Source organism: Plodia interpunctella, chromosome 2 (genome assembly GCF_027563975.2).
Source record: "Plodia interpunctella isolate USDA-ARS_2022_Savannah chromosome 2, ilPloInte3.2, whole genome shotgun sequence".
Classification (NCBI taxonomy): domain Eukaryota; kingdom Metazoa; phylum Arthropoda; class Insecta; order Lepidoptera; family Pyralidae; genus Plodia; species Plodia interpunctella.
The window spans coordinates 4,764,014-4,778,764 of NC_071295.1; the positions used below are offsets into that span (position 1 = coordinate 4,764,014).

The window sequence follows — 14,751 nt, forward strand, 5'->3', positions numbered from 1 at the left end:
TGTCATCATGTCACTCAAGCCTTCAACTGTCATGTCAAAATACACACGACGACAGGTTACATTTTTGATTATGTCGAATAATCAGAATAATATCAGGCATTTCATATAAATTATAAAGAAAATGACCGAGGATCAAGATGCTAAGGACTCTCAGTCAGACTCCGGTAGCAAAAATTTTGCTTCAAAGAACAAGGATAAAAAGATAAAACCACAACGTCCACTGACCAAAGTGATTATTTATTTTAATTTCAATGTGGATTTTTTTTATTATCACTGAGTATATCGTGTAATCATTATTATATTTTGGTTATTACAGATAGTACTTCGACGCCTGCCCCCATCCATGACGGAGGAAGCGTTCTTGGAACAAGTATCTCCAATTCCAGAACATGACCACTTCTATTTTGCTAAACCTGATACTTCTCTAGGGCATAATGTTTACTCTAGAGCTTACATAAACTTTGTGAATGTTGAAGATATCTATCTTTTCAGGGATAAATTTGATGGATATATATTTTTGGATGAAAAAGGTAAAAAACTAGTTATAGTATAAATTGATTACATTGTGATTTGAATTATTGTCACAATTAATTTGCGTATATTTTTTTAATTCATTTAATATTACAGGAGTCGAGTATGTGGGTATTGTTGAATATGCCCTGTTTCAAAGAATACCCAAGAAAAAAAAGAAAAAAGACCCAAAATGTGGCACTATAGAGAGCGACCCCATCTATCAAGAGTTCATTGAGAGCCTCACCAAGGATCCGGAATCTGAAAATCAACCTAAATTGGAATTCTCATATCCAGTAAATGATGGTATTACCACTAACTTAGCTTCATATAGAGCCAGATCAAATTTCAATATTTTTTTTGGTAATTTTAGAAATATCCAATTATAATGATTACTCTGAATCTGTGAAATGAAATATACATTTTTAAGTGGGTGAAAATTTTGGAAAAGATGTGTATGAATACCTACATTATATACATTTTTGTTTCTATGTAATATTTTGTTATTATGCTATTTTTTGTTATTGTATAGGAAGTCAATTCGGTATTCATGCTTAATCATGAGGTGACCCCTCAATTGTGTACTTTTGATATAATCTGATAGGCAGGCAGATAATACCTTTTAAAACAAATTACCAAAATTCAAAATCTGTTAGATGTAAATGTTTTCTTTCTTGTTTTGAAGTATGTTTTCTTATTGCTTGGTATCAGATTTTATTCAAGTCGCCTAAAAGGCATCTGACATAGCTTTTACAACTACCTACCCACATTTACTATCAATTAGTTGCATACACACTAGTGAATTGTCAACCAGTGTGCAATGTCCATTATGTTGTCAGACAATGTTTTCCTTCACTGAAAGCAACCAAACAAGCAAACCTGAGTCCGATTGGTATGCAAACTCTATTTGAATCTGGGACCTTACAACCACAATACCTACTAAGTGAAATAGTTGTAAAACTTGAAACTATTCTATTTCTGAATGGCAGGAAATGATAAGAAAGTGCAGTCTACACCACTTCTGGAGTACCTTGCCGCTCGCAAGCAGAACAAGAGTGGGAGAGATGAGCGCAGAAGACGGGAAAATGACAAGAGAAAGATGAGGATTGAACGAAAGACTAAGGAAATGCCCATTAAGGTATTGACCTTGTTCATAATATTTTTGTGCCTGTCATGAAAAATTCTTATTATTGTAAATAGCATTGTGAACACATTCATTTAGTTCAAGAGAAACAAGAAAGATACGAGACTGTTATAACATTATGTCTAAATTAATATATTGATAGGCATATTAAAAAAGTAGTCATAGTACTTATGTAATTTGTTATTATTACCTTGCCATTACTGCTCTTATACTGATAAGATCGTGAATATCATTATGTTCAACTGAAAAGGTAGGCCCAGACAGTGCTCTATGGCCTGTAAATTCTTATATAAGTTTCAGGAAAGTATTTATTCATTTTTTTATATATTAATTGGTTCATAGGGTTAAGAATTGGATTTAGGGTTTGGTATTTGCTTATTAAAATAATTCTTATAACCAAATATTTTAATAGAGACCTGGTGATATATCAGATGATGAAACTTATACTGAAAATTGCGACTATTCTGAGCACAAACACAAAAACTTTTGGTTTGGAGAACAAAGAGTGTACCACAAAAGTAAATTGAAGGCCACTGTCAAACCAGAATTAAAAAATGTACATGGCTCTGATGAGTTTATAAGCACCGACTCAGATTGGGACAGTCAATTTCCAGCTTTATCTATGAAAACTCATAACACTTTTACCCTTACTTCTGGTAAATTTTATGGCAAAGAAGAGACAGTAGAACCCAATGAAAAGAGTGGGGGAGACACTTGTGTCAAGGTTGAAAACTGTATTTACTATGGTCATGTAAATTTATTTCCGACATATATTAATCATTTGATAATTTTGTCATCTATATATTTTAATTTTCATTCTGTAGTTTGTTTTTCATTTACATTGGTGTGTAATAGCTAGTTTTAAAAATATAAATTAGTGTTTTATTTGTAACAGTTAGACTAATATTAATTTAAATCAGCCTGTGTTTAAGTAAAACTATGAACTTTTCTTTTTCAAAAAAATAAACTAAGACCAGTTCTAAGTCATTGTATTTGATATAGCAATTTAGGTATGAGTGTCTCATAGTACAAATTAGTATTTAAATTAAATATATTTTTTTGTGTTTCGACTTACTTATATTGTCATGTTTTATTCTAGGAGGAAGAGACTGGAGAAGAAGTTAAGAAAATTAAATCACGTGAATGGGAAAAAGAGAAATCATCAACTGATTTAAAAGACGATTCTTCAAGATCCGAAATTAAAGATGGAGCTATATATGAGTCAAAAACTTATAGAGAGCAACGAAAAGCTGGAAACAATGCAGTTATTGATAAAAAAGTTAAGAAAACTGAGGGTGATAAAAAAGAAATTTCTGGTAAAGATGTAGAGCAAGATGAAGATTCAGACCGGGGTTTCAAAAGAGATAAAAGAGATAAGTTCAAGGAATCGCCACGAGAATCCAAAAGTAAGAAGTATAGTGACACCAGAAAAGAAAGAATTAAACAAACTGAATTTGTGAAATCAGAAAAGCAATCAGTTATCAACAAAATTATTTCATCTGATGGCAAATCCAAATCACTTAACCATGACGATATTAAACCATTCACTCAACTGCCACAAGTGAAAACTGACGATTTGACCAAAATAATAGAGGGTATGGATAAAAAAATGAAACTTGAAGAAGCACAGAAGGAGCATATGCCAGATAATGTTTCTGCTGTATCTGCAAAGACCAGGAGGAGCAGTTTAGAATCAGGAGAAATGACAACAAAAGATGAATCTGTCTTAAAAAGACAAAAATCGCTTGATGATAGGAGCAAATCAACTGACAGAGAAGGTTCTGAAGAAAAAGAAAAGAGTGAGAGCGGTGACCGACGCACAGAAAGGAGAATTAGAAATAAGGTGATTATCACTACATCATTATCACATATACAAAGTCCCTAAGCAGAAGCTGTCTGTATGTGAATTCTTATGCGTTTTTTCCAAACTAATATCGTGATCTCTTTTAAAATGTCGGCCAACGTTGACTAATTGCTTTAAGATATAACAAAATAATGCATGGACAATGTTCCTCTTTTATCTCTGTAAAAATCCTCGTTAAATTATACAAGTTGACTTTGTCAATTACAAGAACTTAAATATTGCTTTTTGCTCTATACAATTTAATATATGGTAATCAAAGCACTATATTAAAGAGACACGCGATCCCGCTTCCTCATTGTCGATGTCGTCAGTCGATACAAGGGGGCTGGAAGTTTAAACGATACTTAGCAATTTTAGAAGTGTTATGTAACGCTATGTTATTAGACAAATGCATTTTTATTTTTATGTTCTGACAATACTAATTTTACTCATATCATTAGACAGAAAGGTCTCTATAACAACGAGAGACTTCTAGAACGTTTTCTATGTGAATAAAGTTTCAACCTGTATATTACAAAAATATATTTCTTGCAGGACCGCCCAAGCATGGTTATATACCAACCAGGAATGGGAAAATTCAGTAAACAAAGGTTAGCAAAAGAAAAGGACACACAACCACAAACTGCGGCAAAACCGGTGAACGATAGTGAAAAGAAAGACACCTGAGGATATGGTCACGTTACCCGAAATTTGGACACCATTTAACGGAATCACCACACGCTGGCATTGAAAATATGTCCTTGGGGAAGTAGAAGAGGTCATTGAACATGCCAACTGATGGACACACTGTTCGAGTTTACTAAACTGTTGTTTTTATTATTTCTTTAGTTTACATACAGTGAAATGAAGGCGATGACGTTTTCACAATCAACATAGCATTCAGTGCTTCATATTTTTATTTAGCTTGTGACCGTTTAGTTCAGTTTATTTCATTTAAATATAATTCATTTTTTAAACAGCTTACAGATTTTCAATTCTCTGGGGCCAAATAATAATGAATATTTATTATGATGATTTTATTAAAAATAACAATTTATACTCTATCACAGTGATTTTAGTATAACTTAGACTACATTTTGGACTGACATGTAAAAATATATATTACAGTTCTTAAATTATACGCACATAAATCGGTGACTCGAAACAAAACATTCTAAATAATTAAATGACGTAAAGTGTAACTAAAGATTTGACAATAATATTTTCAACTATTCGCATAATTTATAATCATTTGATACAAAAATGATCGTACAATGCGTATGTACATTATTGTTTCATTTTGATGATTTAATTGTCTGTTACACTGCAAAATTACGACTAGTACACCCATGGCGTACGACAAAATGTGGATTCGTTCGTTCCCTTTGGTTAATTTTATGGTACAGTTGTCAATCTAGAAATATCTACGTTTGTATTGTAAATTTATTAGTTAGGTATAGCAAAATAATTAAATAGTAGTCAGCCTTTTAAAAGCCTCTAAAATCTAAAATAAAAGTGATGCTGACGGCCGTCTTCTCTGAGACGACGTCTACTTGACCATAATTCTTATTCGTGTCTATATTACTATAAGATGTGAAATTAGAAAGAGTTCAACAAAGCGACCGAGCTTTTAGGCATTTTATGACTTACAATTGGTCATCCATTTTCTTATAGTTAGCTCTAGTTTACGCTATGTTCGATCCGTTCGTTCTAATTGAATCGTGAGTGAATAAATTGAAATGCATTTGTGCATTTTTACATATTCGTTAGAACACGTTGAAGTGCATTACATCATTACGTGGCATACCCTTCATCAAAGTACCTACGTACTAAATAACTACTAATATCAGATCTTCATATCATTAATCTTTATAGTAATTTAAATAAGACTATCAGTTCTTTGGTGTTATTGCGGTGAAAATTATAAACACGTTTTACTATAGGTCTTCTCAACATATTAAACAAGCTCGTTTGATTCAATTCAAGGTAATAAAGAAAGCGTCGCTAAGTTGATACATCTCTCGCTTCAGTATTAAGGATGGGCACTGCCGCGTGTCTGTCGCTGTCGTTTCTGGGCACTATCTTCTTAATCTTCTCAGCCGGGGCCTTGGTTTGGGCCACATTGTGTCGGTGCATTAGGTACAGGAGCAACATGAAGCCGACGAGGAAGCCGGCCAAGCCGCCGGTCACCGTCAGCCACGTGCGCCGAGCGGAGTGAACACTCTGCAACTAATATTATTATTATTAATTTTTTGTCAAATTGAGCATAGTTCTTATTTCAAACTTATTGCAAATACGGCAAACAATGACGTCAAACATTATATAAAAACCTAGCATTCCGGCTAGCTCGAGTAAAACCATAATAAATTATACATCTAAACCTTCCTCAGAAATCACAATATCTAATGGTGGAAACCGCATAAATATCTGCATGGTAGTTTTTGAGTTTATCGCGTCCACACAGACAGGATAGGTGGTTTCTTTTTATAATATGTAAGATTACTATATGAGATTACGATAAAATTACTAGTACTTGATTTATATTGAGCTGCGGTGAATAACATACCTTCGAATACATTTGTTTACATCTAGCGTAAGTAATATTGAGGACCTCCGTGTAAGTTTCGTTCGTAGCACATCTGTCAAATTCTGCGAAACGATTGAAAAAATTAAAATTATAAAAATCAATAAAACATAAATGAAAAAATATCATGACAAATACAAAAACAATGCGTACCATCTGAATTGAGCTTTTTATAATCGTCCAAGTCCAATATAAAATTGATTGATTTATATTGATACCAGGACACGGAAGACTTCATATTGCACAAATTGATGCCTTCAATAGACTTGGTTAGATCAATCTTCTTCAGGTTGCACATCGCGGCAAATTGTTGCGCTTCCAGCTGCTGCAGCGGGTTGTGCGACACGTTGTACTGCAGCAGGTGCGGTAGGGTGCCCCAGTTTGGAAGGCTTTTAAACTTGCAATTTGATATATCCAAGAGCTCCAAAGGTGCTTTTATCGGCCTGCTCAGATGCAGTTTACCTATACTCAAGTGAATCAAAGGATTATTCTTCAAATACAGATTGCGTAGTGACGGTAATTGGAAAATAGAATCTGGTAGCTCCAGAATGACGTTGTTCGAGAGGTCCAGGCTTTGTAGGTATGGCAGAGATGCGAATGCATCCTTATCTATGCGGTATATTTGGTTTTCCCCCAAATAGAGGTACTTTATGCTTGAATAACTGGACAGTGTGTCGGGCTGGATCTCATTTAATTTGTTGTCGCTGAAGTCCAAAATCTGAAAGCAAAAAAAAAACCTAATTAAAACTTACGTATAAAATAAATCACGACATCAATCTTGTGTTGGAAAGAGTCAAGAAAAATGTGATTAGATAAATTTTATTTTACTTAATTCTAATAATTTCCGAAAATATTATTGCTGCATTTTAATGCAGCAATACATTTTTCGGAATTATACAGTAGGTAAGTACCTAATTTAATCAAACAACTAGGTAAAGAGAGTGTCAACAGAACTAGTTACCTCAATGCCGCTCTTCAAACTGGGTATCTCGCTGAGCCGCAGCCCCGCGCAGTACGCCCCGTACATGTCGTACGCCCGCTCATGGCTGCAATGGGTCAGTTTCGTGGACAACACCTCCATGCCCATTCCCAAGGAGGACTCGCCATGGACGCGTGACATACACAGCCATATAGACAGGGTGCAACAGATTAATCTGAAAAAAAAAATGTTTGATAATTTAAATTCATCTATAAATTAAGTTGCTCTAGGATAAATATTATTTATTTTAACTTTATTGTGCGACATTATTTCGGCGTTTTTGGCATTCTCTGCCAGTTAAAACTTAACAAGTTACTTATTTGGCGCTATAATTTTTGTTTATACTTTAGCCTATCGAAACTGATAATCGTGTCTTCTTTCTAGTTCGTGTCACAAAATAGATACATTGCAGTGATAAGGGAACATAGTAGGTAACTATATCTATGCATATAAAGATAACGAAGCAAACTATGAAGCAATCAAGTAACATAGCTCCTCATTGCTAGTTAACCAAATTTTAACTTGAGGTAAGTATCTAAATAGACAATGTTTTTTAATAAGTAACTTTTTTGTTAACAAAGAATTTGACGATTTTGTAATACATCCGTTCTTGAATTTATCGACATACCTATCTCGCCGTATAGAACATTATGTAAAGCGAGTACGTATTCATCTTCTTTCAACATAATCTGATAACCGATCCTGAACTTCGACCTGTTTATCTCAAGTTTTAGTGCCTACCTATATACAAGGAACACCGAACATTGGCAATAAGAATATTTTCCACTTTTTTATTTTTTCCCTTGAATTCTGGTAACCAAATTTATATACGCACAATTTTAATGTCTATCTGTAGTTTTAATTACCAGATATTGAATGTAAAGTAAGTAAACCATACCACGGTTGCCTCTCACTCCGCGCGGTAGGTAAATATAATAGTGTCATATCTTAATAGTGGGCAAATAGAAACAGTAATTAAGGGCTCGAGTGACCACAGTGATTCGGATTTCTAGTCCTTTGTTCTGGAAACCCGAGTGTTGGGGAACGCCATGCTGTTTTGCAATCGTTAGACTCACGCAGTGGCATGTTTTTGTTCTTATTTATGACCGTCAATTGAATTAACCACAGGGTGCCAAGACAGCAATAGATATATAGTATGGACGGGGCCTCAGCCTCAGGGGCCTTGCACTAATGACCGCTAGTCATCAGGCAATATTCTGAATGCAAGAATTGCCCGTGGCTTTTCCCGCGTAGATCGTAAATATCTTAAGGAAAAAAGTTTACTTATTATTTTCAATCTGTCACTATGTCGGAATACTAATTCCAACAATAAGCTAGCTGGCTTGTGGAATTAGGCTTTCAAGACAGTTTTTTTGTTTGTTTACTCTTTCTATTTCTTGAAGAAATAATGAAGACGTATACCCCAGACATCTACCCACCTGGCAATGGAAGGCTCCAGACAGAATAGGGTAGTAGTAGAGCAACCAAATTGTGGGACTCGAACATGGATGAGTGTCTTTCCTCGTCAGGAATTTGTCAAGATCCTTCAATAGTGTAGTTACACCACTGATCTCATAGGTAGATAGATCCTTATCGATGCACACGAAACTAGAGCGTTCCATTTATTTATATTAAATATCGGTCATGTCATGTACCTATGACTAAATAATACGTGGGTACTTACACGCGCTATGAAAGAATAGGATAGTTTCACGAAAAAAGATTATGATAAAGGAAAAGTAAATAGGTTAGGTAGGTACAGTTTATTTGACAACGCGGCTGTGACTTCATGTGCGTTTTATTAAACAACAAAAGCACTTTCATGACTCTTTTTCTTCTCCTGTATATAGTAATTGTAATTATACTTTAAAGGCATATAGGTATAACTTCCACAATTTACGTTTGTAAGAACACGGATAATGAAGTCCTTGTCGTTGTAAATGCACATTCAACCATGTATATTTAGCTGATATAAATCTAGTAAATAACAGGCTTCTTTCATGTCCCATGTGTTGTGCCTTTATAACTTGCATGTGAATAGTTAGTCAAACCATTAGACTTTTGTTACTTTTATAACTTTATATAACCACTTATCAAATGGCTGATAAGTACTCGCCGTGATTACCGGATGATACCATACGGAAACTGTTTTCAGAAAAGTGGTAGGTACCATATCATACATACCTCTACAATGGTCTGCCAACGCGGTGCCTATAATTTCCTTGCTCATAATACGGTGACATTGTAAAACGAGTTAGTTGTTCTTAATGTAATGTCAGCAGAGATAATGAAAATAATTGAAGTAAAATTAATATCAAATTAGAGGGTTCGAGTAATGCTATAATGGTATGTGCAGTATAATGGCGGTGGTCGCGATATGACAGGCGTCGCGTCGCTTCCAGCCCTGACGTCAATCTGCTTTGTTGTCGTCAATTGTACCTATTTAGCTGGATACTGCATTGCCAATGAAATCCTGATAATGTGAACTGAACTCGAATCTATCGTAAATACATTATAGATTGATAAATTACGGAGGAATATTTGTCTGAAAACTTAGTCATAGGTATGTAATTTTTATCCCTATTAGCGGCTCGTTCCGCCTACGCTCGTGTACAATCATAATTAATTCATAAAAACCAACTAAACCTTCCTCAGGAATCATACTATCCATTGGTGAAAACCGAAAAAGTCCGTCCGATAGTTCCGATAGTTTTTTAGTTTATCGCATTCATACAGCAGATGCGACAGAGCCTCTTTTTATAATATGTAAGGATAACTAACTCTAGAGATGAACAATAAAAACGTTTTCATGAACTGCCAATATTTCAATTATGGATTGCTTGATAGATGTTTTTGAGCTACTCGTATTTTACAATTACAAGAGACCTAAATCATTTTATCTCAAAGTGTAAACCGTTTTACCAACTCACACACAAGGTTATTTTGTTCTATTTGGAGATGAACGATCTATCAATAATCGCTGAGATGGATTTGGAATTTGATTTAGAAGTCAACTCACGATAAAATATAGGTTACATAGGTATCAAGGTTGGGATAGTAACAAGAAATCATACTATCCATTGGTGAAAACCGAAAAACCTTTTACGTTTAGCTAATTAACCGGGATTTTTTTGTTGATCTGTGACATTACACAATCAATAATAGATCAACAAAAAGAAAAAAAAAACAACACATAATCTTCAAAATACATAGGTACATATATTCTAGGTAATTTAATTAATAATTTTATCAAATTTTTTGTGATCTTTAGGTACCTAGATACTTTGAAAGTTGACTTAGAAAATATACCTAATAAAAATGTTTTTCAAATTGAAATGAGTTTGCTTGCTGGAATCTGGAATTATCATTGTATCTTTTGTAGACCATTATAGTGTTTACACGATTGCACTTCCATAGAGCCATGATATTGCTTTGTTTCCAATGATATCATTTAGCAATGAGATAAGTCTCTCAGATTGATTAGATACGCATTGATAAAAACGTTCAAGGTAATTATAACGAATTTACTCACATTAGTTGAAAATTAAAATGGATGTGAGTTTTTATATGTACCTAAGTTTTGGTCTTTTAATTTGGAACAAGCATATCAGACAAATTTGACATTGCCTAGACTCGGAAATTCGAAAAGCTGTTACAGATTTTTTTTTCCAACAATGTTTACTTGTAGGGTTACTAGGGTTAGATGCCCTAAGCCTACCTAGTAGGTACCTACACGTACAGTCATGATGTAAAACCTTTTCATAGATCAAGAATAAACATACCCAGCATCATTTGTGTTCCTTCTTAGACTCACTTCTTCGATTACAGAAATACATCTTATACCGACATATGCTTTGGGTCTTGCAGTTGACCGACTTAATTGTGCAGAGGTCAAATTAATTCCCAGTAATTGATGCCTCGGGCTCAGGCCTGGACAGAAACTTCGCAGAATAAGGAATGAAATGAATCATTCTAGATAAAGAACATATTTTCCTTCTGATATCAACAAGAGAATGTTTAATAGGTACGTCGCTCTGTTTTCGCGTTGTTTGTTAGTAATTTTCCGAACTTTGCCCGGACCAGCATTAAAAACTGCATCATTCTGTAGATGTCTTAAAATAAAACGATGGGTGTCATTTCTTTCATTGCTATTTAAGGATTTATCGTAGAAAAAGTTATTCTTTAGGGAAAAGGAATTAAAAAACATTGAATTTCACAACGCATAGATGCTTTCAAAATTAAGCGTTGGAGAAAAATGCTTCGGATCCAGTGGAAGGCACTCTTGTCCCACGTTTCTATCCTAGCAACACAATAGCTATTAAGGACTTTAGAGTTTAGAATACGAGAGAAATTAGAGTTCTTTCGACATGTGTCCAGAAAAATAGGGCCAACTTGAAGAAATTCCATGCGTATTAGATGGAAATAGTTCGAGAGGACGCTTTTCCATGCTTTCGTCCAACCGGTCAGGACTACAACCAACACGCCCTGTTAGGACTTAAGTCTAAAAAGAAAAAATACTAAGTATAATAATGTCTACAATCGAATTACCTATAATAATACCTACCTACATTTTGTTTTTGATAATTACCAATTATCAAAAAATTGCCATCTACCAATAATAGTTGATTGGTGAATGAAAGGGTCTGGCTATGAGCTAGTTTAACAATAGTTTTGTTTTTCAGCTTAGTAGCGGCGTAGAGCGTTGATAGCCATTATTCTAGAACTGCACCCGTTTAGAATTGAATCGATCCCGATGAAGCATTGAACGGAAGCTGTAGGTACGAACGAGGGACACTCCTGCGCAGTGTGCGTGGCGGCCCCAATTGTCTGATTGATCTGACGCATCCACGCCCCCGTAATCGCGATTCAAAGAATTTTATCTAATAATAAAAATAGTTATTTATCAGAAATTAAAAAAAAAACTCTTGTTTTGTTGTCAATGAAATTATAAAGAACCGAGGTCAAATACAAACACAGCACCACGCGGGTGTAGCTGCGCGCAGTAAGTATATTATATATATATAAGAAAAACATGTATGTGTGCGACACATTTGTAGAGGTGCACGTTTCGTAGTTTTCTAGTAATTAATGACCCAAATTAAAAACTGAGCCACTTGATTAAATATCAATTTAAGGCTTAGATTTAATAAAACGCTGAAACAAAGTGATCGAATAGGTTTACTTTGAGAAATAAAGGAGAAAACTATGTTAACAGACATAGAGATAATAGTTAATTTTGCTGTACCTAATAATAGTACCTATGTAACCTAATCAGTAGTTTATTGCCTAGCTAAGTACCTATGGTATGTTGCATAAATAGGTAGGTACTTAAAGAAAATGTTAGAACGTTATAATAATCCTTGAAAAAAAAAAACAATTTCTATACGAATAGGAATTTAGTGACAAACGTATTTACATTCTTTATGTCTTATGGCGGTGACCCTCAAAATACCTCCATCATTCTCCATTCCATCCATCCCGTTCCATCTAAGTATGTCAAATTAACGCCCATTTGCTAATTTCTGTACATTCTTATATTTATTGATAAATCTACTAAGTATACTGAATATGGGCAGGTCTACACTAGGTAGATCCATCCATATATATTGTAAAACAAAGTTCTCTGTCGCGTCTTTCTGTGTGTCTGTACGATATAAACTCAAAAACTACCACACGGTTTTTCACGCAGTTTTCATTAATAGATAGTGTGATTCCGGAGGAAGATTTAGGTGTAGGTATAATAATCAATTGTATTATTAACCGAGCGAAGTCTGGACGTACTTGTAGTTAAGAATACAGAAATTAACTTGTAAACTAAAGAATAGAAAAATAGCTTGGTTTTTTGACACGAAATAACAATAACTTCCAGTAATTTAGGTAAGGTCAGATTTATATTGTCAACAAATGTATAAAAACCATGGAATTAGTAAGTACTACGTACAAGTCCCTACTAAATCCATGATAATAATAAACCTATGCTTTAATGCTGAGTAATGTCATTCGTAAGAAAGTCTGTTATCATAAATTAAATGATTCACAGGATTTTGAACGCTTTACGTTATCATATTGTTAGTGCTACGTAGAAAAATCATGAATATTACTCGTAGCGATCGCTACGAAAAATCTGACATTTCCTTCCTACACGTATATGAGTAATACTAGTTTTAAGATTTTAAGGTTTATGTAACTACGTATTTCAGTGTAGAAGTTAGTGTTAGTGTATACTTTAGTGTATTAGTATAGAAGTTTCATCTGCTCTGCCAATGTCATAAACATTTTTGACGAACATAATTGTAAGGAAAATATCCAAAAATGTCAATTAATCTCGTCATTAAAATGTTGTCCACATGACAGTCGTGTAATTTCCAGTTTCATTAACTCTAAATATTAATTTAGGGAAAGTAATTATATAATTATTTTAAAACAAATTAAGAGCCAAGTCTAATGGTTACCTCAATTAGTACTACAAATGTTCAATCGGGACAGTAGGTAATCATTCAGATCTAGTTGGACCTATTATTTTGATAATTTTTTTTTATTCTTCTTAAAGTTTGTTTAGAACATTTTTTATTAAGTAGGTACTTATCTACATACAAAATTACTTACTTACTTTTAAAATTATAACTAACTGAATACAGTACCTATTTATGAACAATATCGAACGAATAATAATAACCCGATATAGAAAACTAGCCAACTTCCTAAACATAAAGAAAAACTCATCAAGAAAAACCATAGAGAAAAACAATCGTAGCATGACCCAATCAGGCGTCTACACTGCTGCTTTTCTTGATGTATAATTACTGCTTTGTCCTCTTACCTGTACATTTCCATATTTTCTCCTAGTATCAATCACAAAGCAGGTTTCACCATTTAGCTGGTCCTCATCACTACCATTTGTCACTCTTTCACTGCGTAGCGCGTCCAGAGATTCACTAGGGAACCGCAATCAACGACGGAAAACGTTCGTTGAACTGATTCAATTAACTCACTCCTACATCTGATTCCTCCGCGTGTCTAGGGAGTCTTCACTCACTGGAGGATCAACTGATACTACACCCGCTATAATCTTTTATCAGCGGCTGTTCTGTCCTTCTGTCGCGATGCACTCCGCGGAACTACTCTGAGACAATAAACGATACGCTCATTTCGGCCTGATAGGTACCTACCATTATTAGATATGAATATCTAAAGGCCGACGATTGGTTCGACGATTATGTTTATGTTCTTGTTTCGTGCTTACTTAAATGATGTCTTTGTATTGCCTTTTCTGCGATAAATAGCATTCTGAGAAAGACCCGTGTTTACGGCGTTAATTAGGGAGGATACAAATATGTCATTTTATTATTAGTCTCTTATACTAGACAAGAGTAATATGTATATTATAAGACGCTACTTATCAGCAAGTAAATATATAAACAGAATACGACCCAGCTGATAAGTCTCGTTAAGTGAGTGCAATTGGATAATAAAGACAATTGACGCTTTAATAGCAGCTTGTAGAGCAGTCGGGTTGGAGATTGCTTTCTGTATGTATGGAAAATTTGCAAATTTTATAGTGCAACATGGAAAATATGTCAATGTCAAATAATACAATTTAAACGAAATAAGTACCCATTTGAGATTATATTACAATAACTTATCTATACTAATTAACGAACTGCGCCCCGGGGCTTCCTATAAAATGTACC

General features: G+C 34.2%; 2 protein-coding genes across 3 annotated transcripts; one reads left to right on the top strand and one right to left on the bottom strand.

Annotated features, from left to right (window-relative positions):
* The first annotated feature begins 12 nt into the window (after positions 1 to 12).
* On the top strand, positions 13 to 4,478 carry Upf3. 2 transcript variants are annotated; one of them, XM_053766547.1, is made up of 7 exons: positions 13 to 229; positions 317 to 530; positions 628 to 816; positions 1,500 to 1,648; positions 2,067 to 2,378; positions 2,754 to 3,497; positions 4,053 to 4,478. In XM_053766547.1, exons 1-7 carry the CDS (start codon positions 122 to 124, stop codon positions 4,182 to 4,184), a joined length of 1,848 nt encoding a protein of 615 aa, XP_053622522.1. In that variant the 5' UTR covers positions 13 to 121; the 3' UTR covers positions 4,185 to 4,478. The 2 variants fall into 2 exon arrangements, with proteins under 2 accessions (XP_053622522.1, XP_053622513.1); XM_053766538.2 differs by lacking the exon at positions 2,067 to 2,378 and having other exon boundaries at positions 14 to 229.
* Positions 4,479 to 4,519: 41 nt separating this feature from the next.
* Lapsyn (Leucine-rich repeat activity-regulated protein at synapses) lies at positions 4,520 to 14,310 on the bottom strand. The gene is made up of 5 exons (XM_053766582.1): positions 13,881 to 14,310; positions 7,043 to 7,235; positions 6,235 to 6,799; positions 6,064 to 6,146; positions 4,520 to 5,726 (listed from the first exon to the last, which is right to left on the bottom strand). Exons 1-5 carry the CDS (start codon positions 13,892 to 13,894, stop codon positions 5,502 to 5,504), a joined length of 1,080 nt encoding a protein of 359 aa, XP_053622557.1. The 5' UTR covers positions 13,895 to 14,310; the 3' UTR covers positions 4,520 to 5,501.
* Between the last annotated feature and the right edge of the window lie 441 nt (positions 14,311 to 14,751).

Excerpts from the sequence above, each read along its gene's own strand:
- Upf3 (XM_053766547.1), top strand. The coding sequence starts at position 122 with ATGACCGAGGATCAAGATGCTAAGGACTCTCAGTCAGACTCCGGTAGC. Across the intron at positions 230-316 it reads CACAACGTCCACTGACCAAA|ATAGTACTTCGACGCCTGCC; the intron begins GTGATTATTTAT and ends TGGTTATTACAG. Across the intron at positions 3,498-4,052 it reads AAAGGAGAATTAGAAATAAG|GACCGCCCAAGCATGGTTAT; the intron begins GTGATTATCACT and ends TATTTCTTGCAG.
- Lapsyn (XM_053766582.1), bottom strand. Across the intron at positions 6,800-7,042 it reads GTTTGAAGAGCGGCATTGAG|ATTTTGGACTTCAGCGACAA; the intron begins GTAACTAGTTCT and ends TTTTGCTTTCAG. Across the intron at positions 6,147-6,234 it reads TAAAAAGCTCAATTCAGATG|AATTTGACAGATGTGCTACG; the intron begins GTACGCATTGTT and ends ATCGTTTCGCAG.